Here is a 24,933-nt window from a genome sequence, read left to right on the forward strand (position 1 = left end):
TCTTATGATCCATATCATGATCATACAATCAAGGTCCACCAACAAGAATATGATCAACATCCGTTGGCACAACATCACATAAAGCCTCAGCATCCAAGTTACCTCCCATAGTGAATTTCACCAAACATTGAGTAGTTATCGATACCTTTGGTCTTTTCTTTAGCCACCCAATCTTGTATGAATAAGGATGTTTGCTTATAGGAAACTTCAATTTGTCTAGTGCCTCTTTTGAAATAATATTTTCCATGCTTCCTCCACCAATGACAAGATCACACACTTTACCTTAACAAACAACACGTGTGCAAAAAATACTTAGCCTCCTCCAATCTTTTGCTTCCGTATTTTGTTGTCATCACTCTTCATACCACCAAGGACTCACCTTTTGTAGGATAAATATTGATTTTCTCTATCTTCTCATCATATTCATCATAAACTGGTTCTAACTTTTCCTCTAATTCTGTTAAGTTCACCCTTTGTTATGGGGAAGCAAAAGAAATGTGTCCCTTTTCCCTACAAGTAAAACATCAAATCTGAGAATTGCTGCCTCCTTTATTTGTAGAAGAACCAAAATTGTTTGTCCACCATAAGGCATCATACTCTTGCCTTTATCGTTCTTTTCAACATTGGTTGCGCCTCTATTAGTTTTATTGGTTGTGGCAGCTCCCCACTAATTTTGTTGGGATGTTTGATAGCCTCATCGTGCTTCAAAATTGCTTTGCCAATTGGTGCCATATAAGGGCTTTCTAGCACTATAGAGTAAAACTTGATTTTTCCGCTGCTAAAGCATATTGACAAGCATCATTAAGGTCGTACGAACAAATTACTCCCATCTTGTCTCTAATAGAATGATTCAAACCAACAACATAACGAGAATTAACAATGTTCATTACTTTTAGTTAACCCAACTTGAATTGATAAGTTATTGGACTTCGATGTATACTCCTCAACAGTCATGTTATTTTTCTTCAAACAATGAAACTTTTCATATAATTCCTTAATATAATCAGCAGGTAAAAACAGCTTTTGTAACTTACTTTTAATTTGCTTCCAAGTGCTGACTTTAAGCATCCCTTATCGTGCACGTTGCTCTTCAACTCTCTTCCACCATTTAAATGCGGTACCCTTCAATTTCAACTTTACAAATAACATTCAAAGTAATTTTCCAAACTAGCTTCCTAATCCAAATAATCCTCCTCATGAAACTTTCCATGAAAATTAGCTACTTTAAGCTTGGTTCCTCCATTTAAATCTACAGCGTGTAGTAATCAACCCTCCAATCCAGCTCTTGCCGCTTGATTTGAGGGTCCATCTTCATGAAAGGGGTTCTTGTTCTCAAATTCATCATCATCCTCATGATCTTGACTTTCAAGGGGTCGTGGTCACCTTTTGGATTCTCCATTCCAGCTCTCATTGGTTCTTAACACTGCAAGGCTTGCACAGCTTGGGTCAAATCATCAATCATTCTCTACATCTTAGCCAACTCAGTTTGTTGGGGTTGGTTGCCTCTAACTCGATCTCTACTTGGCCGACCATAGTCTTCTGGTTAAAAAATCTTTGTAAACTAGTGGATCGTTTGCTCTGATACCACTTTGATGTAGTGGGAAGGTTTAAGGCAATTGGAACTCAACTATTAAGCTTGAATAGGGTTGATTGTGTTTGGAAGAATAGAAAAATAATAGAGTTTTAAAGAAACCTCTTAAATAAAATTCAGAACAACAAAGATAATAATAATAATAATAATGATAATAATCCCTTATTCACCTATTTATACTAGTTAAGATAAATCCTAATTTAATAATATTCCTATTCCTCAATAAAGACTTAAAGCACTAAAATCCTAACAAAGATAGAAAAAGAATCTTAAACTAAATAAAATAAAGAAAATAAAATCTTAACCTAACTAAAATATTAAATAAAATAGAATTCTAGATGTGCTTACATCAGCAAGTCTACGTAGGATATAAAATGTCCATATTGTTTTAGCTGGCAACACTAGCATCAATCCTTGTTCAAATTTTGTTAAGTATTGGTTTCTGTTTGTTAGATGATGAAGCTTGAGTAGGCAATTGATATGATTTGATCTCATCACATAGCAATTAAGAGAAAGGACAGAGATATTGAGGGGGCAGGGGGTAATTTGAGGATGAGGTTAAAATGTGCTTGTTAAGATTTTGAGATATGTTAATAAATAAGGATGCCTTGTCTGTTAATAAGAATGGTTAAGTCTAGGAAGTGAGACACTGAGAGTTTAGAAAAACAGGGGTTAGGAATTCAATATAATGAATAAACAATTATTTGTACATAGATAAAATTTCATTTTTACATGAGATGGTGAATTATGTTTCGTTTTAGATCATGTTTCTCGCAAAGTGCTTGGATACTTTTTCATACTTGTATTCTTCTAATTTGTGGTTTTGTAGGTTTTAGACACATGAACAAGTGATTAATCTTTTGCAGCATTGGTCCCAGCTGAATACGTGTCAAGTACAGAAACTAACAAAATAACCAAATCTTTTGAGTTAAGGATTAACATTTAGTTTGCTATTGCAGCATCCTTGGAGTTCATCCATTCGTATGGCTATTGATTTGGAGGCCATGGGTATTGGAGGGAAGTCCAGCATTTTCCAGGTATATTTCTGGGAATACTTTGATTTCCCCCACATGAACTTCGTGAAATACACTCAACGAGACAATGGTAATTGTTCAAAATTTTTCATCACAAAGTTAAGCAATTGTACTGTATTTGGGTGTATATCTGCTTGTCAGATTTACCCAATTTGAGTTGTACAGCCTTCTCCTGTTTACTGTGTTAGCTGTTAACAGAGATTAATATCTTTGGTGCATTGGTCCAACTAATTTTCTCCAGTCTAACACCAGTGGTAATCCTGAAGGAACTAACCAGGAACTTCTTCCTCTCATGCATGGATGGGTGCAAACAGTGATTGTTGGGCAGCTATGCCATCCATGCTTATTTATTCCTTTCTTGAAGAGGATACTTTTTATTGTTTGAAGTGCTCATATGCCACTGTTTTGACCTTGTGAAATCAAGCATATGACCGAATCAATCATCTGCTTGTATGAGATGTTGTTAGATCCTGGTCGTGGACTAATTTGATTTCAGTGATGTTCTTGCGATTCACCATGTGAAATTTTCATTGTCCTGTCATATGTATTCTGAACCTCAAAATAATCAAATCAAGATTAGTAGGTACTTTCTTAGGCTTACCTAGTTTGCTTTGTTTTTGCCATATATCCCTTCAACTTATATTCTGTCCTTTACTTGATAGGCTGGTCCTCATCCATTGGCTGTTGAGAACTTTGCTGCAGTGGCGAAATACCCATCTGGTGTAATCATAGCTCAGGTGTGATTTTCTTCAGCTTCTCTTTTGGGTGTGTGTACACATGCATTCAGATGCATGTGCATCTTTTTATATGCTTTGATAGATTTTTTGTTAAAGTTAGAAGAAAACCTTAAACTCTGAATGGTATAATGCTGTAGGATCTTTTTTCTTCTGGAGCCATAAAATCTGCAACAGATTTCCAAGTGTACAAAGAGGTTGCTGGTCTTTCAGGGCTTGACTTTGTTTACACAGACAATGGTGCAGTATATCACACTAAGGTCTTCTATCTGTTTCTTTGCCTTTTTCTCACCATTCACTTGGAAAGGTTCATTTTGAAATCAAATTATAACTCATTTGGAATCTTTTATTACTCTGGTCGAAGAAATGGGATTCACTAGGTCCTTTTCTTTGGTCTAGAAAAGATTAGCTCCTTTATTTATATGCTATTTGTGATCCATACACATACGTACATACATACATACATATATGTATGTCTGTTTGTCTGTATGTATTTGTATATAGCCTGACTGATATACAAGGATAGAATCCTAATGTATTCAGTTGTTGTCAGAGATTGTGTAGAACATGGGGAGGCTTGCTTTGATGTACCTGCAGGTGGGGCAATAGTTAATAGCTTGAAAAAGCCTGGTTTATTGATGCATACTTGTCATTTCTCATTTTTTTTTATTTTGGGGGGTTTCTACTGCAAGTTGCAAGAGAGCCATTAAGTTCATTTGTTGTGAACTTAGAGAGCAGGAGCTAAATTGTTGTGGCCACAGGATGGAATGAATAAGTTTATAACGTAAGAGTTGGTAATATGTAGTATCAAGAAGAAGCACACAATATTAGTATCTGAATTTTAAATGTACAATGTCTTGTGGAAAGAAGTAGAGTGCATTATTATGGTGGAGCTGTCAAATAGTGGAAAATAGGAAAAGCGAGTTATTAATTTGTGGAGGGAGAAGAGCAAATGGAAGTTGAGTTTTGAATAAGTTGCATAAGGAGATTTAAAGCATTTAAGGATGGGTTTTTATCAATGGGAAGCCATTATGATCAGCTGGTCAAAAGAGATGATATGCTTGGTTGAACTAATAGAAAAATGATATCCTCGTGGTAATTACAAGAGAAAGGAATAACCAATGAAAGGTGCTATATTGCAAAACTAGCATGTACTGAAGCTCAAGCTTCCAAGAAAGGTCAAGGAGAGATGGTGCTCTCCTTAATGGATCCCTCCCCAATTAAAGTTTACCAAATCCAATAATCATGATTATCCTTTGAATCTTGCCAACAATGTAAGAATTATGACATTGTAGTTGGATAAGGCACCTTTTAATGATTCAGACATATAATCATGTTTGAAAACTAATTGAGACAAACTGGGACATAAATTAATATGCCTAGCTATTTGTTTGAAAAGAATACTACTGAAATATTTTAACATTCAAATAATTTCACTCAATAAGATTCATAGTTTCAGTAATTTACGCCATTGAGCAAGCAAAATAATATGTTAAGCTGCTTTTGGGTTAATGGTTGACATGATGTGATGCACATTTAATTGGCTAGTGATCCTCTAACTAGAATTCCTTTTTAATATTTAGTATTACAAATTCCACTTTCACAAGCCAATCTTTTTTGAAAATCACAAGCCATTCTAATTAACATCCTTATATTTATCAAGAAAAGAAAAAGATAAGAGTGTTAATGTTACACCTGATGCACAAAGCATTTTAGTTTCTCAGAAGTATCGACTGGTTCAATTAACAGAGTGTTTTTATTATATGTTCACTTTTGGAGTTTCATTGAATCTCAATATTACTTCGCTGCATTCTCAGTGTTCAAAGCAATTCATAGTCTATGAGACAATTATGAAGTCCTAGTATAAATAATTTAATTAATTAAAGTAAAAGAGGAACAGTGAATTATTTTTAGTCCTTTTCTTTCAGTGCTAATTAAGAAGACAAAACAGAACAGGTAAAAAAAATAGAAGGACAACTCTAATTCTTTTCTTTCTTAATTTATTTCGGAATAGTTAAAATTGACTATTTTCTGCAGAATGACAAGTTGGAGCTATTGAAATCAGGATCACTTCAGCATCTTGGAGAAAATATGCTTTCTTTCCTGCTTCAGATTGCATCATCCTCTCATCTTCTAAAAGTCAAAACTATGGATGGTGGCAGAAAATCTAACCACAACACTGCCGTATTTTTTGATATTTTGGTACCTTCATTATCTTTGACACATGGTTCTTGTTTTGGAAATGCACTTTTCCTCATTCCTCTTGTGCTCCACATTATTATTTCCTCTTTAGCCATGCTATAATGTTTTGTGGGGCATTCTGCTATCATGAAAACATTTGCAGGATGCTGTTGCTAAAACATTGTTCATCTCAGGGGCAATATATGGTTGTCTACCACCAGCGTTTTGCAAACATGCTTCAATTTTCGGTGATAGTGCAATCTCTTCTGATATGGACTACATCTTTGCTTATGGGTGGTTACACAGCTGTGGTTTCATTTTTCTTTTCATGTTTGAGTATTATCCTCATGTGGATATTTTCAATAAGTTTCTCTGCTCTTGTCGCGTTGATTCTACCCCTTATATCTTCATCACCAGTGCCATATATTGCAAGCCCATGGTTGATGGTTGGGTTGTTTGCTGCACCTGCTTTTCTTGGGGCTCTAACTGGTCAACATTTGGGGTATCTTGTTTTGCAAAGATATATATCAAATATATATGCCAAGAGAAAACAGCTGTCACCTGTTATTCAAGCTGATCTGATCAAGTTAGAGACTGAAAGATGGCTCTTTAAAGCTGGTTTTGTGCAGTGGCTTGTTCTTTTGATTATAGGAACTTACTATAAAATTGGATCATCATACGTTGCCCTTGTTTGGCTAGTTCCGCCAGCATTTGCATGTAAGCTGACAATAATTAGTTTGTCTTTTGCACAAGAATAACTTCATCACTTTCTGTGACTTTGATAAATATGAGGTTGTTGATGTTAAGAAAAATAATGATACATTGTTCTGAGTTGGGCACCTGTGGATGCGTGCTGTCATAAATAATGTAGATAACACATTTCAAATTACTTATACTCTTTTCTCTCCTTTTTTGTCTGGTATAATATTTGGAATTCATTATCTTGATGTGATCTTTTCTTTAGACTAATTTTCTTTACTAAAATCCTCAGATGGCTTGTTGGAAGCAACGTTAACCCCAGTTCGGTTACCAAGGCCTCTCAAACTTGCAACTCTATTGATCGGCTTGGCCATTCCGATTTTAGTTTCAGCTGGCTTATTCATTAGATTTGCTAATGTAATCGTTGGACTTATTGTACGATTTGACAGGTAAAATTTATAAGATGGTTCTTAGTTTGAATGTTTCTCCCTTGGTTGAGATTCTATTCTTACTCTTTCTCATGTTATTGATTGTCAGCATTGGTAAGTTTCTGTATTGAACGTGCTGATAATAGAGTAGTGATAAGGCTTTATACTTTATCAACAAATAGCAGCAAATAAATCATTCTTAAACGTCAGGGTTACTTCCAAACCTTCAGCGTATTCAGAGGACAGGCATCTGATCTCAAGTGATATTCAGTTTTACAGATCATTCAATCTTGAGTTCTGTCATATAGATTCATGTGATATTAGTTGGACGGCAGGAATGTTCTCCCAATATTAGTTTGTTACTTTTGTTTCAGTATGCTAGATATTTACATCAACTTGGGTGATTAACATACTTGAATTGAGCTTTTGAGGAAAATTATCTTGAGAATTTGCTTGTAATATTTTTCTTGACATCTTAGTGAGGATTTTGCAGAAGTATAGAGCTTTCTTTTCCCTGAAAAGTCACAGAAGTATAGAGTTCGTACAACTATATTACTGCCTTAAAGAATATGGGTGATAAATACAAAAAATCTAAGCTTTGCCCTATATATGATCAGATACATTGATTTTGTTATGCCATTTAGGACCCATATCTGCATGTAGGATCAATAAATTCTAATCCTCTTGATAGTTTCCACTCATGTCCTCGATCTTCCATTCTGGTATTTGTCATGGGTACCCAATGAATTTGAATTTTCTTCCAAGCATTTGTAGGGCTTCACTTTACTTTTTCATATCACTTTAAATGTGTCTCCCCTCATTTTTTTCTTTTGATTGTCACCGGACTTGCCTTCTCTCAGGGAGCTCATTTGCACTTTTTATCTTCTGCAAGTGTGTGTGTGTGTGGGGGGTGGGGTTGGCTGAGGGGTTCATCCATTGTAGCATCATTGTCTTAGCTATGCTTATTTCTACGCATATTGGTACTTAGGTATTCTACATACAATTGTGTAAAGCATTGTAAGTATTATTTCTATCCTATAAAATTTCCCTTAGCTTAACTTATATTTGTGGTCACAAAAGATTCTGAGATGCACTCTTTGCTTTTTTCTAATATTTTCATAGTAAAGATGTCAACAAGAAGATATAAACTATACTAGCTTTACATAACTATTGAAATTTTTGGGGATTTGGGGTCTGATCTTTTACCTTACTGTTTTGCAGCCTTATGATCAGAAAGCTTACAACTGGGTCAAATGTTAAGCAGAAAAACTTAATACGTACAAAAAAAGATCCAAAATCCTTAATACCTGATTGTTTAGAAGTTTTATAGTGAATATATTTTTGGCTATCTTTCTAGCGCTTAGACAGCTTGCCAGTCGACATCCTTTGGGCATAGCATGCTCTGTGTTAATGGAAAATCTTTTGATGTTGTTGTTCTCATGACAAACTTGTTAGTTTGGTTTTGGAATTTGGATTTTATACTTGCTTTAGAGATTTTAAAAAACCACTGCTGATTTTGCTTTATATGCTTGTGTGTAGAAATCCAGGCGATACTCCTGAGTGGCTGGCGAGTGTGATACTTTCCATTTTTATTGCTGTTGTTATATGCCTAACTCTGGTGTATCTCCTTTCATATATTCATCTTTCAGGTATTTATTTATTACAAATGCTTTCCATGGTTGCCCTTGGCATTGACATTTTTGTTGGTGATGATGAGGTGTTGCCATTAGGTTGAATGTTCAATGAATATACAGACAATGAAATTGCATATTTAGGTCCAGAATATATATTAACCATTAAGGACAGTCATATCATTTAATTTAAGGTTAGAGTCTTTGTCTTTTAGGCATAAAAGGGCGTGAATTTGAACAGATGTGAATTTGATCTAGGATATGTTTTCTAGAGTTGATTATATGGTGGTAGCGTGAGCCAGATATGCTCAAATACCCTTCTGGAACATGGAACTTTGCAGCCTCTGAACAGTTTCAATTTCAGTGGCTATTGCATAATATAATTGTTTGTAAACAATCCTTACAGCTAGAGCTCTTAATTGATAAAAGATTGATGTATAATGAACTTTTTTGGCCACCAGCTAAAGGCATGATAAGCATGCAAAACAAAGAACTTATGGCTGAGCAAAATAATTTAATTATGCCACTGTTGTGTCATTTTTTTTTTTTAATTTAGAAGGTTCCTAATTCAACTTTGGGCATTATGGCACGTGCACTGGTGAGTAATGAGTTGATAGTCCTGATGTGTATGGTTAATTGATCTTCAGCCTGCTTTGAAGTTTTCCAGAGTTTCTGCCAAATGTTAGGATGTGCCACTGGTGTAGAACAGATTTGGGAAGTCTGCCTACTTGGGTGTTGGTGAGCTAGTGATAGAAACTTAGGGATTTTGAGGTTTATGGCTTTGATAGGAATAAGGGTTAAGGTTTTGGAGTCAGTTGGGGTTTGATTCAATTGATATTTGATGATGAAAGAGGGCTGGCATTAATAGGAAAAGATGCTGTAAATTCTGAGCAGAAAACTAGAATAATGCAGGTTATGTACCATTTGCTTAATATGAGTAGCACTCCAAGGCAGCGTAGTAGTGTAGAGAGAGAATAAGAAGAAGAGTAGTACTACTTTATAACTCAGGCTTTTATTAGAAAATCCAACTCCGCCAAGCCTTGTAGTTCAAAAGACATAATTAGCCAAATACTAACTCATCATTCCTGGGCCAGGACTCCTAAATCATGAGACTTAAAAATAAGGGCCAATGCTATAAACTAAAAATATACAGAAGCCTAATAAGTTTGTTAGATCCAAAACTCAATGGACCAGAGCTAATGCCTAATCTCAAAACAAAAGATTACTGAAATACCTGTGTCCTCTGGACATAGAAACTTGATTGAAATGATAAACTACTGTAGTAGTTACCTACTAACTATCAACATGTTCCATTGGACCAAAAGAACTTCTTTGCTGATGAAGAGCCCATAATGGTTAGTTTTTGGCTTTTAAAGTGGATGAATTTATATAAGCAAGCTATTGAAGTGATGAAAATTTAAGCAAAAGAAGTTCTTTGTGGATGAAGGGCCCATAATATTTATATAAGCAAGCTATTGAAGCCCGTCACCCATGTACAAGATTTAAGGGCTTCTTCAGTTATTGAGTATTATTTATTTCTATGAAATTATTTTGGGATGTTAACCATCTCTTCTATTCCCGGAGTCAATTACTTTCTGCCTGCAATTTTCCTATGTTGTCATTTAGGTGCTCCTTTATGTACAATAAAAAAATTATAAAAAATTATTATTTGACATGCCTGTTTGTTCTCTTCATATTGTGTGACCGCATTGTAGGTGCAAAAACATCTGTTGTCCTTTCAACTTGTATTCTGTTTGTTCTCTCACTTGCTGTGGTGTTTTCTGGTATCATTCCACCATTCACTGAGGACTTTGCCAGAGCTGTGAATGTAAGTTCCATACCTATAGTTCAACAATTTTCACACTTAAACTACTACATCGAGGTGTTACCTTTCATCATATTAATGATAGTTGTTGTCCTTGACATTAGAAACTGTAAAAATGTCCTGTTTGTGGTTCAGTTTTCTTGAATCCAAGAATTTTAATGAATGAAATGTTTAACTCAAATATTTTGGTGCATAATGTTAAACTCATTTGATTTGTTATGAAAGATTCTTGCAGCTGCTTGGAACCCCCTTTTCAATTGTTTGCAGCTTCGCTTCAAAGAGCAAGAGTGGGGGTTTTAGTTGATTAGAGAACCACCAATCCTCTAAGTTTAAGCTAATAAGAAAGGGCTAAAAGATTGTTTTTTATTTTTTATTTTTTGAAATTTAGATTGTTTTTAATTCTAACGGCTAAGATTATCTTCTAGCTTGTTTTCCATAAAGAGAAAGGTAGGAATGAAGCTAAATTATAATCTTAGATGAGGTTCCTATTCTTGATATTTACACCTTGTGGTGATATGGAAGGAGTATCCCTTGTCCTAATATTGCTTTTTTTCATAAGTAGTGAACATGTATTATTCTTATCATTTTTAAGTAAGCTAAATCAGAAAAAGTTGAGGTTCTTTTCTTTTTAATTTAACCTTAATTAATATGGTTTATCTGCCTGATATTCTGATTTCATTTAAAGTTACTAGCAGAACGCTGTGCTTTTAGTACTTAATATCTACATGGAACTTTCATTTCTTTCTTTACCAGTAATTTCCAGGTTACCTTTTTAGTTTGAATTAGTTTTAACTGATGCCTTTGGGTTGCTCTGAATTATGCTTTACATTCATGTTTAGATTCAATTGTGTTTGTTTTAGAATAACAGATTCCACTCTGTTATTAAATGTATTCTTGGGATTGTTGAATTAATGTTAGCATAATACTAGCATCTAATAAAACATGTTCTTTTATCTTCTTTAGATAACAAAAGATTTTATGGTTCCAGGTGGTGCATGTTGTGGATACAACAGGAAGATTTGGTGAAAAGCCTATCTCATTTGTTTCTCTATCTTCCATAACTCCTGGAAAGTTGACTAAGGAAATTGATCAAGTTAGAGAGGGCTTTGTATGTGGCAGACACAAGGTTATTGATTTTGTCACTTTTTCAGTCAAATATGGCTGTTTGACATTTGATGAAACTGAAGGGGGCTGGAATGAGTCAGATATTCCCACGCTAGATGTTGTCTATGATACAAATAATGGAGTTAGGAGAATCACAAGAGTTGCAATTGATACTAAGAGGTCCATACGCTGGTTTCTTGCAATCAATACTGAGGAAATTGATGACTTCATGTTTAAAGGTATAATGAAGTTAGCTCATGTGTGTCATTCTTCTTTATTCTCATTGGCGTACTTGCATTTGTTCCTTTCTGTTTCCCTATTTAGGGGGAAAAACCAGAGAGAAATAAGGCAGAAATGAAAATGGAGAAGGGGGTAATTACAGCAGTTGTCACACTCTGAAGGGTAGGACAGATATGGTGTTTACTAGCGGAAAGTTTTCAGAAATTCTATTTTATAATTTGTGAGTACCGTGTGAGAAAGGGTTATAGTATCTGGGATCAATTTCCCATTATGGACACTTGATCTTGTGAGAAAGCAGGGCACAATCTGAAACTTTGTTAACACCTAGGATCGCACTATTTAATATGCCCCAGCATTTATGGTGGTTAGCCCTTTCTTTTTAATTTGGTTTCTCTGGTTTGGATTTCTATTGGGCAAATAAATGGAAACCCCAGTTCTCTCTTCTGATTGCCCTAGCTAATGATGGCGTTGGATATAGTTTCATGCTATGTAGCTGTTGCTCAAAAATTTATTGGGAACATGCTTGATATTGTTGTTAACATACAAATTTAAAACTTGCTGTGTGTAATCTTTTCTTGAGTATTCTTTGCTTAGAGTGTTGTTCTTATATATAATTGCAGTTGTTTCTTGATCAGGGTTTAATCTTCAATTAGATATCTGTAACAATAATGTTATATGCTTGCATATGTACTCAGTTTAAGACAGTGCCATGTTATACTGGCTGATTTGAACTCTGTTCAGCTGGGCGTGTGGTGGTGAGGGGCTTGATGTGGAAGGTTGATTCACTTGCAATATTCAATATTTTTTAGCATCTGTCTAGGAGGAAATGACTGAAGATAGATTATGTCAAGTTTTGGAAATGGTGATCATTGAGGCAAGTGTTTGGTCGTTGTGCACAGTAAGCAATATGTAAATGTAGGTCTACTTTTGCTGAAGTATTTATTATGGGAGTGACTTAAGTACTGGTTGGATTAACCTAACAACAGCAAGACGTCTAGGTTTTCTTTGTGATATCTCAAAAGCTTCGGAGATAGGTGAAGAGGAGTTCCTAGTGTGTTTGAGAAATGGTGTAGGGTTCTGGATATAGACTACACTAGTTTGATATCAATGCTTGCCCCACTTTACATGAATCTCTAGTCTGTCTATTAATCTTACTTTTAACCTGGAATGCAGCGGATTCAATGGAGGTAATCCCAGCGGATGGTAAGAGCAGCAAAGATGGATGGCATATTATTCAAGTTTCAGGAGGCATAAATGCACCAACAAGGTTTGGTCTGACTCTCTTCTGGGTGAAAAAGACCGAACAGAAGGCACACAACATGCCGGGACAGGAAGCGGAACAGCGTCCACTCTTAAAGCTCAGAACCGATCTTAATGAATTAACCCCAAAAGCTGAAAGAGTCCTTAAGAAGCTTCCGGCATGGTGTTCCTTGTTTGGGAAGTCCACTTCTCCACACACTTTATCTTTTCTGAGCAGTCTTCCTGTTAATTTCCAGACCCCTGAAACACCCCTCGGGACCCTACTGAAAAATTATGGACCCCTTGACTCGTAATGAGAACAGTGGTACTGGTATTCTTGTGTAATTGCATAGGATGGTTTACTGGGGACAGGGTGCAATCTTCTATTTTTCTTGCTTCTGTAAATACAGAATTAGATTGTCCTTCATCACTTACCAATTTCTTATAATAAAAAGTTGTTAGTACCATTGGTGCTTTGGCACAAGAATTGGTTTTCTCATGCTGTTCATTAGTCTGGGCTATGCTGAAAACAACAATGGAGATTGTACTGGAGTCTGTTCAGAGGACTGCCATTGAGCACTAACTTAGGCTGTGATTATAGTTACAAAGAAGAGATTTTGAAGGCATGCAGTATATGGTTTTACTAAACTCTTGAATCCTATGAAGTTCATTAAAAAAAAAATGAATCTACATATTCCCTCTGTTCTTAATTGATTCTCTTTTTTTTTTTTCATTTTCTTGAAATTTAACATTTGGTTTTTATGTGATATAATATTTAAAATTAAAATTTCTTTTATAAATTAATGTTTCATCATTTTTTTAATGCCTAAAAATGCCAAAAAGTGAAAAAGAAATTTATCAAAAGTAGTTTCATTATAAAAACGTTAAAAAAGTATTATACATAGTTCTGGAACTTAAAAATGGGATAGATGGAAAGAAAAAAAAAAGCCGTTTTTATTTTATGAATTAACTTTTAATGTAATTTCTTAATTTTATATATTATTAAATTTGTACGATCTATTAGAGTTTACAGACGATCGATTGTTACATTGTGTAGGACAAATTTGCATTATTTTGCAATAAAGTCGACACTTTTGACAATTAAGAATTTGATTATTTGCATTTTGTATCTTAAAAACTAAAAAACATAATTAACAAAACGGTGAAAAACAAACACCCAAACATTTAATTCATTGATTAGTACATTATCTTCCGCCTAAAAAGTAAAATTCAAATCTCCTTCCTCAATTATACAAAAATAATAATGAAAAACAACAACATAGTTGTATATAACAAAAATGTTCTTTTCTTTTGCTTCAATGTATGTGTGAATCAGCTTCTGTTCTTCAAAATTGGCAAGGAAGGGCCCTGCAAGCAGAAAAAGACAAGTGAGTCTTTGGGTATAGCACCAAGAAGCAGCAGTGGCAGCATTTTATTGAATCAGTTTAAACAGTGAGTTATTTAACTTTTGCAAAGATGCTTTGAGAATTTCTTAGGTCAGTGAATGGCATTTAAAACGTATTTACTAACAACACTCCAGCCTAACTAGGAAAGAAATGGATTTATAATTTACTTTTAATATAATTATCACAAAACACATATAATTGAATCCTAAGTAAGATTGATAACTAGCTAATTACTCTATTGAGAGCTATCAAATCAAATTTGATGTTGAACAGTGACACAATCCGTAGAAGTAAGGCCAACAATTGTTTTTCCTTTTGTTTGATTGTTGATTATTGCTGCCTAAGTGAAATGAGTCTACTCATTAAACCTCATTGTAAGATTAACAAATAAGGCACAAATTAATTCCATGGTTCAGTCAAATACAAAATAAAAGAGTATTATTTTTAGCGTTCATTATTTCGTACATATGGAGACTCATTAGACTTCAGGCTGCAGAGAGATTAGAGTAAAGACTCATTTGATCTATATATATCAAACGATAAAAACTGTTTCATTTTAATTCTTGGAACAAACTATAATACTATCAAATACGTATGAGAGAAAGCTTCAGTTGACGTTTGAGGAGTCAAGTTCTTACTATTGGTTTTGCATAAGCAGAGTTAAGAAAGAATTTCTCAGGGCTTTGGGTGGCTCATGTACTCATCCTCTGACTCCATCCATGTAGCCTTCAACCGTAATTTGCGGAACACATCTGGAACAGGTTTCATCATGTCATTCAGATCAGCTTCCCCAAGACCTTTAGCAATAGTGGAGAACTCGAACATCACCGGCTTACCAGGATGACTAGCTGCTCACAAGATAAAAGTTTACCAGTTAAAAAAGATCTTAGAAAAACATTCTATTTGTAAACAAAAGGAAATCCTTCCAAGGAAAAATGATTATTTTCGAGCATGTGTAATCTTTACATACTCTGCTAACAGAAAAACAACCTTTTATCATAATGTTCGCATAGAATCGATCAAAAGATGCCTCTTTCTCAGTATGTGCACTATCTGATGCTGGTGTGAATACTACCCTACAGAAGGAAAATTACATCAATTAACATAGCTAATAATATATATTGATAAGGAAAATATTTGTTCTCAATAGAAATATGTGCAAATTCAATAAAAGCTTCTTTTTTTTTTGAAAGTTCAATAAAAACTTAAACTGGAGAATAGAAAGACAATAAACTACATGGAAAGGTAACATCAATACACAAAACTGCTGCTATGTTTCCAGAAAGGAAACGAGTATATTGCATGATGATATGCTCTAAGTACCAAACATAGATACGAGTACTACCACTACTGCTACCATCATAGTGTCAGTTGAAAAAATGCTAAACTTACTACTACCATCTTAAGTAGTTCATATCTTTTCTGGAAAAAAAAAAAAACAGTTTATATATGCAAAAAAACCCTTCCAGACTCCAACAAGAAATCATGCACTTCATATATCCAACCCAAGAATTTGGTTGACACCTGAAATCACACAATACCTACACTTGCTTGGACCATTACCATTATGTGACACATCATTACGTACTTAATTAATGTCTTCCAATCATTAGCTCAACATGAAAATAGAAGACCAACATAAAAATAGAAAATCATTACTTACTTAAAATTTGAGGCTGCTTGACGAGTGCCCCAGGAAGCAGCATACTGGAAAGTCAATTGTCAAATTATCAATAATCAAAGAAATTAAGTGGTAGAAATTGTCTTCCAGACAAATAATCTAGCAGCAATGATGCCAGTGAGATGATTAAAAGAGAGAACATTTACTTCATTCCATTTTAATATTGAGAAAAAATCAAACTACATAAACCTGCAATAGAAGAAAAAGAAAGTAACTAGCATCTACAAATTAATTGTAAAATGCAAATACCCGTAGCTCAGCAAATGTAGGAGAATGACCATCAATTGTATCGATAGAAATTCTTAACTCTTGAGCTGCATTATTCTTTGTTTTCTTCACCAACCATCTAGAAATAGCGGAAGTGACTGCTTCTGTAAGTACTAGATCGGTGAGGTCTGCAGGTCCTCCCTCCACAATAAGATCAACCAGAAATCGGTTACCACTGTATGCATGGCAGGAGAATGAAGGAAAAGGTTAAGTTTAACAGCTCAAAATGACCAAATCAATGGTAAATTGTTTTCATCCCATTAAAATGCCATAGGCCTATGGCAGTGTGACCTGTCAACCCAAGCAGTGCCAGCACTGCCTAACTACTAAGATCTAGTAGTTTTATTAGTAAAGCAAAACATTCATCATCCCCAACATCTAATGAGGTTTTTTTTTTTTCAACATTAAGACCAGTGGATAAAATATGCAAGTCAAAATAAGTCCACCAGTTATTGACACTATTTGGAGCTATGATGCATTAAACTACATCGTTGAAAGACCATAAAAGCTCTAGTAAACTGCAAATTAGGCTGACCATGCAACCACCCATTCTCTAAACTTTAAACTGATAGAAAACTGAGCTAAAATCAATCCAAAACACTTGCACCTTGTTTGGTAGGAGGAAAACCAGAATACGGAAGGAAAATGGGTAAAATATTCCACCTTTTCCACTATTCCCTCAAACTCCAATCCTTTCGCAAGTGCTAGAACTCATGCAACTAAAATTAATAATTTTATCTACAATTTTAGTCTAATTCCTTCTTTTCTTTTGCTTTCATTATCCATACAAAAATGAGAAAGGAAAAACACAGTGCTAGAAAATGTTTGGAAGAAAGGAAGTAAAATGGAGGGGAGGAACAAACATGGCTGAGAGGAAATGAGAAAAACTTTTAAAACCACCTACATTAAAACAAGGGTGCGACTCCTAATACCTGCCATCTTCATAAAACATCGAATGAATACGGCATCTGTTGGCCCCATTGCAAGGTTTAGAAGGGGGAGGATTGATAGGCTTCGGACAGTTGTTCGGATGATCTGCATTGCATGGAGGACTCTGATACGGTGGAATAACAATGGCATTTTGCACTTGGACACTTGCCTCCAATGAGACCCGCAACGAAGGCAGAAGAACAAGGATTAAGAATGGTACCATTCCTAGTCCCGTCATGCTTGGTTTTCTCAACAAAATGCTTGATGGAATATTCCTGTCAATTTTTCCCAACTTAGTGAAGTTCAAATGCAAGAAATAAGATTTTTATGTAATGGGAATCTGGAGTTTAGCCAAAAATATAAAATTACGGAAGAGAAATAAGAAAAAAAAAACGCCCTGGGTTAGCTATTGGGGATCCCATTTCCGTACCGACTCAAGATATACTTATTGGGTTCTATGTATTAACGTGCGGGAATCGTCGAGGTATTTGGGCGAATAGGTATAATCAATGGAATCGGAATTTCATAATCCAATATTTCAATTTATAAGAAAATAAAATCATCGCAACGAAAAGAAAAATCCAAAATTATTTATACGACATAAATGAGATTAGAGAATACATTAGCAAGAAAAAAGAGACGGATTACCTTGGAATTTGCAGCGACGCTGCCACAGAGAAAATAGATTGCCGCATTCCCTTTTATTGAGAGCTGGGGGGCGGCGGCCATTTTTTAATATAGTTTTTTGCGATAAGGGAGAAAGAGAGAGGGAAACGAGAAAGTGTCAGATGGCAGAAAATTTTCCTTCTTGCATTTGGGCACCGACCTTCTCTAGCATCAGACGATAAGAGCCAGGTGAGCAAGAAAAGAGAATAAGCAGTGACAAATCGAATATTCCTTTCAAACGCGCTAAAATACCAAAAGACAGAAGTCAAATGTAAAAAGCACACGTAACTAAGGTAGCAATTAGTACGAGAAGAGTGAAAGTACACAATGTATTTAATTAAATTGTATTGTAATATTTATTTTATAATAAATTATTATAATATAAAATTATAAAATTATAATATAATTATATTACAATTACGAAATATAACGTAATTTTAATTCAAAATCAATATAATTACATTATATTATACTATGTAATATTTTTATAAACATTTATATTTTTTAATTTTATTATTTTATTAAAAATATTTTATAATATTATAATTAAAATAAAAAATATTAAAAAATTAAAATTATATAATATAATTAAAAAATTAAAATAAAATATATAATTAAAAAATTAAAATATAATATATCAAATTATAATAAAAATAAAATATATAACATTAAAATATATTTAATAAATAATATTATAAAAAATTAAAAATAAAAAATAAATATATTAAATTTATATTTTAATAAATAAAAATAATTTTAAAAATTAACATTACATTATATTTATAAATCATTGTAATATTTTTTTATATATTAATTATTATTTTAATATTATTTTTTTATAATTATATTATCTATAATCACATTATATTATAAAATAACCAACATCACTTAAATTACAAAAACCATCATTTATCCGCTAACAATAGAAAGGACATACTTGGTTGGGGGGCCTAAAAAGCACGTAGGTCTAAAAGAATATTCTTATGATTGGGTGCCATCCAGTCCATGCAGCTATTGGCTTCACGCAACAGAGTGAGCAAGGCCAGTCTCGCCGGACAATATTTTGTATATACTTTACAATGCTCGTACACGTCTCTAAATAAGATCCCGTCTGAGTTACCCTCTAAATTTTCTACCAGGACCCTTTCTAAAGCCTCTTTCCCAGCATAGTTCAAGACCCTTTAAAATTGTCCAAAGCTCTGCACCAAGGGAGGAGGAAAGACCAATCTTGAAGGCAAACTCAAATAACCAATTTCCCTTATCGTCTCTGACTAATCCTCCAGCAACGGCATCTCCTGGTTGGCCTTTTACACTACCATCCACGGTCAGCTTCACATAAGGATGATTTGGTTTAACCCAGGCTACAGGAATTTCATATCTCATTTTCGACTGACGATAGTGCAGAATATCCCAAGCTTATCTTTTGTGGTGCATTATCCGGCCATTTAGAATCTATTTCAAATATACTCAAGTTTCTCCAGTACTAGAGCATCCAAAGTGTGTGAATGAAAATAACACCCCAGAGCAAAGAATCATACAATGCATCGCTAGTAGTATTTGCTTGGACCCACTGCAGAAAGTCTAAATAAAAAAAGTCCCCGGAAGTCAAATCTTAGTTAATTTCCAATCATGTGTCTTTAGATGAGGAGCAATCTCTCAGAGTATGCATAAGATTTTCTGTAGCATTATTACATCTACTGCAAAAACTCGAAGAGCCTAAAGTTCTTAACATCAACCATGCTGCTGTTGGAAGGGATTCATGCAAAATCTCGAAGAGCCTAAAGTTCTTAACATTTTGACCTTCCTACAACTCATTAAACTCCATAACTGTCGCCATTTATTCATCTCAGGTAGATTTATTGCAATTAGACTTTCAGTGAATTCTCCACTGCTCGTCAAAGTCCAAAAGCATTTGTCATTTTCAGCACTGCTGGGATCAATAGAATATGGTGCAATTTTCTGAATAACCTGCATTGGTAAGGAATCAATACGAGCATCTAAGTCCCAGTTTCCCTAGTCATCACAGAAGCATGCCACTGGTAAATCTCTGGTAGCAAAGCCAATTAATGGGCCACAGGGCAGCCAGGAGTCCAACCAGAATTTTGTATGAAGGCCGTTGTTCACTACCATTCCTAATCCCTTTGCAAGAACCTCCCTACTTTTCAGTATGCTTAGCCAAATGCGGGAGCCAGATGATTTAGCTTTTACTGAGAAAAGATCATTATTCTTTAGATATTTCTTGCACAAGATTTCAACCAATAAAAATCCTTTCCTCGCCACAATTGCCAACCAAGCTTGGCAAGTAAAGCAAATTAAATTTCCTGGTCTCCCAAACCTGTAAATCTCCAAGGTTTTTGGGAAGGCAAAGGGTGCTCCAGTTATAGCATGAATTTTCCTCTCTCCACCCAACTGACCCCAAATAAAATTCAACTTGTCAATTTCCTTGGCCACGTTATCCGGGATTCATGGGGTTTGCATAACATACAAAGCCATTGTATTAGTAACTGCTTGTACTAAGGAGACTCTCCCTGCCATTGAATGGAATTTATTGCTCCATTGTTCAAGCTTCCTCACCAATTTGTTACATAAATCAGAATAAGTGGTTCTTTCAACCCTACCATGAAGCATCGGGGTGCCCAAATATTTACCAAAATCATTTGTGAGGCTCATGTAGGCAGCACAACTTAACTCTTTAGCTCTAGTTGGGTAAATATTTAAGGAGACGAGCATTTTGGATTTCTGAAGGCTTACTTTTTGATCTGACGCTGAGCAAAACTTATGGATAACCCGCATCATAGCTTGTAGTTGGGTCTGTGCAGCTGTTCCAAATAACTTGATGTCATCTGCAAAACATACATCAGAGAGGGTCCATTTTTTGTTTGCCAATACCCTACTTTAACTTCTTCATTAATTAGCTGTGACAATTTCTACAAAAATAGCACAAAAAGATAAAGAGAAAGAGGATCTCCTAACCTAATGCCCTGGATGGTACAAATTTTTGTGATTGCTTACCATTCCATATAACAGAAAAAGTAAGGGCCTGGACACTATGCATAATTAACTTATTCATTGCGAGGGAAGACCTACCTCCACAAGGACTTCTTGAAAAACAGACTACTTAAGTCTACCATAAGCATTCTCTAGGTCGATTTTGATGGCCAAAACTCCTTTCCTTCTCTTTATAATCTGCATTGTGTAGATGGCTTCTTGCATTACAATTACATTATCAGATGCTTGTTGCTCCGATATAAAGCTGCTTTGTGTGTCACCAACTAGCTCAATCAGCATTGGTCGTAAGCTCTCTACAAGAATTTTACAAAGCAACTTCAGTGGAACTGAACACAGACTTAGGACGAAATTGACTCACCTAATGGGACTTGTAGTGTTAAAATTAAACTATTTCCCCCTATATTATATGGTTGACAATTTAACAAAAAAAAATAACAATTCTTAAACTTTACCTATCTTTTAAAATCAATAAAAAATCATCTTTTATTAAAACTAGAAAAAACTATCTTTTAACTAAATCTAATCCCTTGCTATCAGTATTACATAAATTTAGAAAATTACAACTCTACTCATATAAAATCATTTTTTTTCTCTCTCTTTCTCCTGCCCCTTTCTCTTCGACCTCCTCTCTCACGTCCACCTTTCCAGTTGCCTTGCCTTTCTTTCACCGTCCACCTTTCCAGCTCCGCCAGATGAGTAAAATCTGTCATCACAGCTCCTAATACTCTCTCTCCCCCCACCCCCCAGGTAATCTCTCTTTTTCCTACTTGTTTAAACATTTGGAATCTCGTATCCCTTATGCTTATCGTAGAGCTAATGCTGAATTTGATGTTCTTCAAGTTCAATTTAGAATCTCTATGGTTAGTTTTGCTCTGGTTGACTAGACATTTTAATCACTGAAATTTTCTCAATTCTATGGAGATAATCCATTCTGTTTGGTTCATGGGAAAAAGAGAGGAAAAAAAGAAAGTGGGATTCTTGGATTTCATTTCCTGTGATTGGCAGGCATAGGAAAATTAAAGGAAAATTAGTAAAAAAATCACTTTCCTCGGGAAAGAAACGAGGAAAATAGAAGAAATTGGGGAAAATTTATCGGGCTTGCCCGTCTTCTCTCAATGCGTGTGTGTCGCTCCTTCTCTGTCCGTCAATCAAGTTTCAGCTTTGGGTATTTTTGTGCCGAAAATAAAACAGAAGAAAATAATGATACTTGGAGACAAATAAACAGAAAACATTGTTGGAACAGAAAATATTTTGATAAAAACACTGTATATGAGAGCATGCTAAGTCTTTATTTTAAAACAAAAATAATATGATCAATATGTATTAAAATTCATAATTTTAAAGAAATTAACTCGTGGCATCGCATACCTCTATTCCTATTACTGATCATAATAAGCATTTGACGTTTGAAAAAATTATAACTTTTATCATGTGTCATACGTGTTATGAGAGAGTGAATCCAAAACCTTAGGTGAAATAAACATAGGGGTGGATGGACATAGGGTTAAGTAAGTGTTAAAAATCTTTATTAATTATAGTATTTGTGTTAGAATTTTATATAATTAATCATGTTAATGAATTTGTTAATTTTTTATAATTTTATAAAAAGTGAAATAAGAGATTTTAATTCAACTTATTTATTTTATAAAAACAAAAAAATAAATCCAACAAGATTTTTAATAAGTTTTAAAAATAATTTTTTAAATAAAATAAAAAAAATTTAAAAAAATTCTTTTTTTTTAAATAGATCAATTTTTTCAAAAAAATTTCTATTAAGAGTGATTATGTTTTTTTATAAATTTCTTTGATTTTAACATATAAAATCATATAAAAACTCAAAATAAGTTTGTTTCGTTTTTATTTTGATGATTGAAAATTATATAAATCTTTTTTACAATAATTTTAATTAAAATTAAAATTTATATAATTTATTTTATCAATCAATTTTAATTTAATTTTAAAAAATATTATTTTTTATAAAAATTTGATAATAACTTTTAGATTAAAAAGCCTGAACCAGGCACCCTCTTAGTGAGTTCATCATCCAGAACAATTTATGACTTGTTTCTGAATAAATATAAATATATATATATTGTGTTTTTTGAGAAGAAAAAGGAAAGTGAATGCTTCTACTCCAACAAGATAATTATTAATTAAAAAAGAAAAGCACCTGTGGAGAGTTGCGAAATAGGAAAACAAAGATGCATTGACTTCGTCCTACCAGGTCAAACAACTTCGGTACACCAGAGGCGGTGTGGTAGGATGCCTTTCCATCGATCTGAAACTCTTTGTACCGAACAGGACGTGTATCCTCTTTCTTCAAATATATATATATATATATATATATTTTCCATCTTTTCCATCTATTAGCCTCTTGTAAGGTTTTCTTGTTACTTTTTTATTTAAATTCAACGATTCAAGCAAAAACCAGTAGAGGCAATCAACACTCACTCCACAAAAAGCCTGATGAAGCAGACATTCACAACATCAAACAGTTAAAGGAGTGATCAAATCAATTAGCAGGACTCACCAAAAATCTAAAATCAAACAGACACAAGAGTCTTCAAAACCAAGAAGACCCAAGCACAGAGCAGGAAACTCAGATCGACGAAAGAACTTGGACCACCTGGGAGCCATAGTAGAGCCCAAAAAGAAGCCAGGGATGTGAATAGAGAAAAAAAAAAATTCCAAAAACCATTCTTCCAACTCAAAATGGAATCTAAACAGAGTGAAATAACAAAAGATTATGTTCCCTCCCCACCCCGGCCCTGGCAAGCATATCCGCCATGTTGTTTCCAGATCTAACAGTATGTCGAATTTGCCGTTGTTGACGTTTATTAGTCAAGGCAACAATATGCAGCACATGATTTCTCAACCTCCACGGAGCCATAATAGGACATTAGGTCCACCTTATAGCAGTGATTATGAAATGTGTGGGAAAGTGGGGTACGGGAGGGGCAGGGGATTTGTATTTGTACCTAAAAGGTTAAAAGCTACATGCAACACCACATGTCGGATATCTGATATTCAAGTTCGAGTTTGGCATCGGATACTTCAAATATGAAATCGGACCTTAAATATGACCTAAAAAAAAAAAATTGGACCGGTGTCCCTCTTGGTTTTGTATATTTTCATTTCGGCTAAAGTACTGAGCACGTTTCTAAATTCTTTCCATTTTTTAAATAAAATTTTATTTTTTATTGTATTCATAAAAATCACTATCTTATTATTTGTATTTAAATAAATTTTTATATTGATCAATTAAGTTTCACAAATAGCATGTGAAATTAACAACACTTTTTTAACATAATAAAATTTAACGTAAATATTGATGTAAACTTGTAAAAATATTGATGTAAATGTTTGAGATTTAACGTAATAAGTTAATTAAGTCAAAATAAATATAGTTTTTGTGAAAATTAAACACTTAAATTTTTATTCTCGAATTTAAATTATTTAATAGTTTATAAATTTTAATTTATAAATAAATAATAATAAAGATAAAATAATTATTTATTATAATAAAGTTTTATTAAAATATCTATTTAAAAATTTCTCAGTGATTAATTTTTTATTCAGGAATATAAATGTAAATAATTAATTTTCATAAAAATTATGTTATTTTCTTGGTTAGTTCTTTCTCTTCAATTAATATTTATTTTTTTTAACAAGGGTTAATTTAAGTTTTTTCCTTAACCTGTTTGATAGGTAAACAACTTGTAATTTTTTTTATTATTCAATGGCCATAATAAAAACCTCTAAATCTAATAGCTCTTATTCATAGCCTTACAGTAAGCTTGCCTTACCGTAAAATTTGCCCTAACTCAGCCATCCAAACCTAGGATTGCAAACTGGGCCCAGTAAGTAATGTATTTCAAAAGATGCAGTTGCCATATTATTTTTACACGTATCAAGAAAAATAAATTCAAAATATCATAATATTAAAGATTAAATTATGAAATTTCAAAAATATTTTAAAATAGTACTTTTTAAGAAGCATATATATATTTTTATAATTGAGGAGAATTGATCAAATAAATGAGGGTTTTCTTAAAATAAAATAAAAAGAAGAGTTGCCGCATGATATCTTATTCAAATACTCAACCAATGAAATTAAAAAGAAAGTTACAACTTACGCTTTATTATATATACATATTTGAACATATATGCATAAGTATCATGGATAAATAATATTTGTACGTATAATTTTTAAACCTTTTTTTAATAATTATGTTATTTTTTTTTGCTTGATATAGTGTAACTAAGGT

General features: G+C 33.7%; 2 protein-coding genes and 1 long non-coding RNA gene across 5 annotated transcripts in view; 1 reads left to right on the top strand and 2 right to left on the bottom strand.

The window, feature by feature from the left end:
• LOC110425622 (Zn-dependent exopeptidases superfamily protein) overlaps positions 1-13,299 on the top strand; it is a 19,677-nt gene extending 6,378 nt beyond the window's left edge. For 2 of the 3 annotated variants that reach the window (XM_021440546.2, XM_089785036.1), the window contains exons 5-14: positions 2,551-2,628; positions 3,288-3,362; positions 3,500-3,619; positions 5,397-5,561; positions 5,735-6,257; positions 6,532-6,688; positions 8,207-8,316; positions 10,014-10,126; positions 11,112-11,466; positions 12,641-13,299. In XM_021440546.2, the coding sequence (XP_021296221.1) occupies positions 2,551-2,628; positions 3,288-3,362; positions 3,500-3,619; positions 5,397-5,561; positions 5,735-6,257; positions 6,532-6,688; positions 8,207-8,316; positions 10,014-10,126; positions 11,112-11,466; positions 12,641-13,020 (2,076 nt within the window). In that variant the 3' untranslated portion in view covers positions 13,021-13,299. The remainder of the gene's footprint in view (positions 1-2,550; positions 2,629-3,287; positions 3,363-3,499; positions 3,620-5,396; positions 5,562-5,734; positions 6,258-6,531; positions 6,689-8,206; positions 8,317-10,013; positions 10,127-11,111; positions 11,467-12,640) is intronic. The other variant, XM_021440545.2, reaches the window with a different exon arrangement.
• Positions 13,300-13,798: 499 nt separating this feature from the next.
• LOC110425113 (uncharacterized) lies at positions 13,799-17,863 on the bottom strand. Its single transcript, XM_021439920.2, has 7 exons — positions 17,639-17,863; positions 16,993-17,265; positions 16,043-16,235; positions 15,776-15,819; positions 15,103-15,188; positions 14,751-14,960; positions 13,799-14,074 (listed from the first exon to the last, which is right to left on the bottom strand). Exons 1-6 carry the CDS (start codon positions 17,683-17,685, stop codon positions 14,788-14,790), a joined length of 816 nt encoding a protein of 271 aa, XP_021295595.1. The 5' UTR covers positions 17,686-17,863; the 3' UTR covers positions 13,799-14,074; positions 14,751-14,787.
• A 717-nt stretch (positions 17,864-18,580) lies between these two features.
• LOC110425251 (uncharacterized) lies at positions 18,581-23,676 on the bottom strand. Its single transcript, XR_002446000.2, has 3 exons — positions 22,836-23,676; positions 20,744-20,958; positions 18,581-20,499 (listed from the first exon to the last, which is right to left on the bottom strand). It is a non-coding gene; the product is annotated as an uncharacterized LOC110425251 (long non-coding RNA).
• Between the last annotated feature and the right edge of the window lie 1,257 nt (positions 23,677-24,933).

This window comes from Theobroma umbraticum, unplaced genomic scaffold (genome assembly GCF_002168275.2).
Source record: "Theobroma umbraticum cultivar Fairchild unplaced genomic scaffold, ASM216827v3 scaffold_81.0, whole genome shotgun sequence".
Classification (NCBI taxonomy): domain Eukaryota; kingdom Viridiplantae; phylum Streptophyta; class Magnoliopsida; order Malvales; family Malvaceae; genus Theobroma; species Theobroma umbraticum.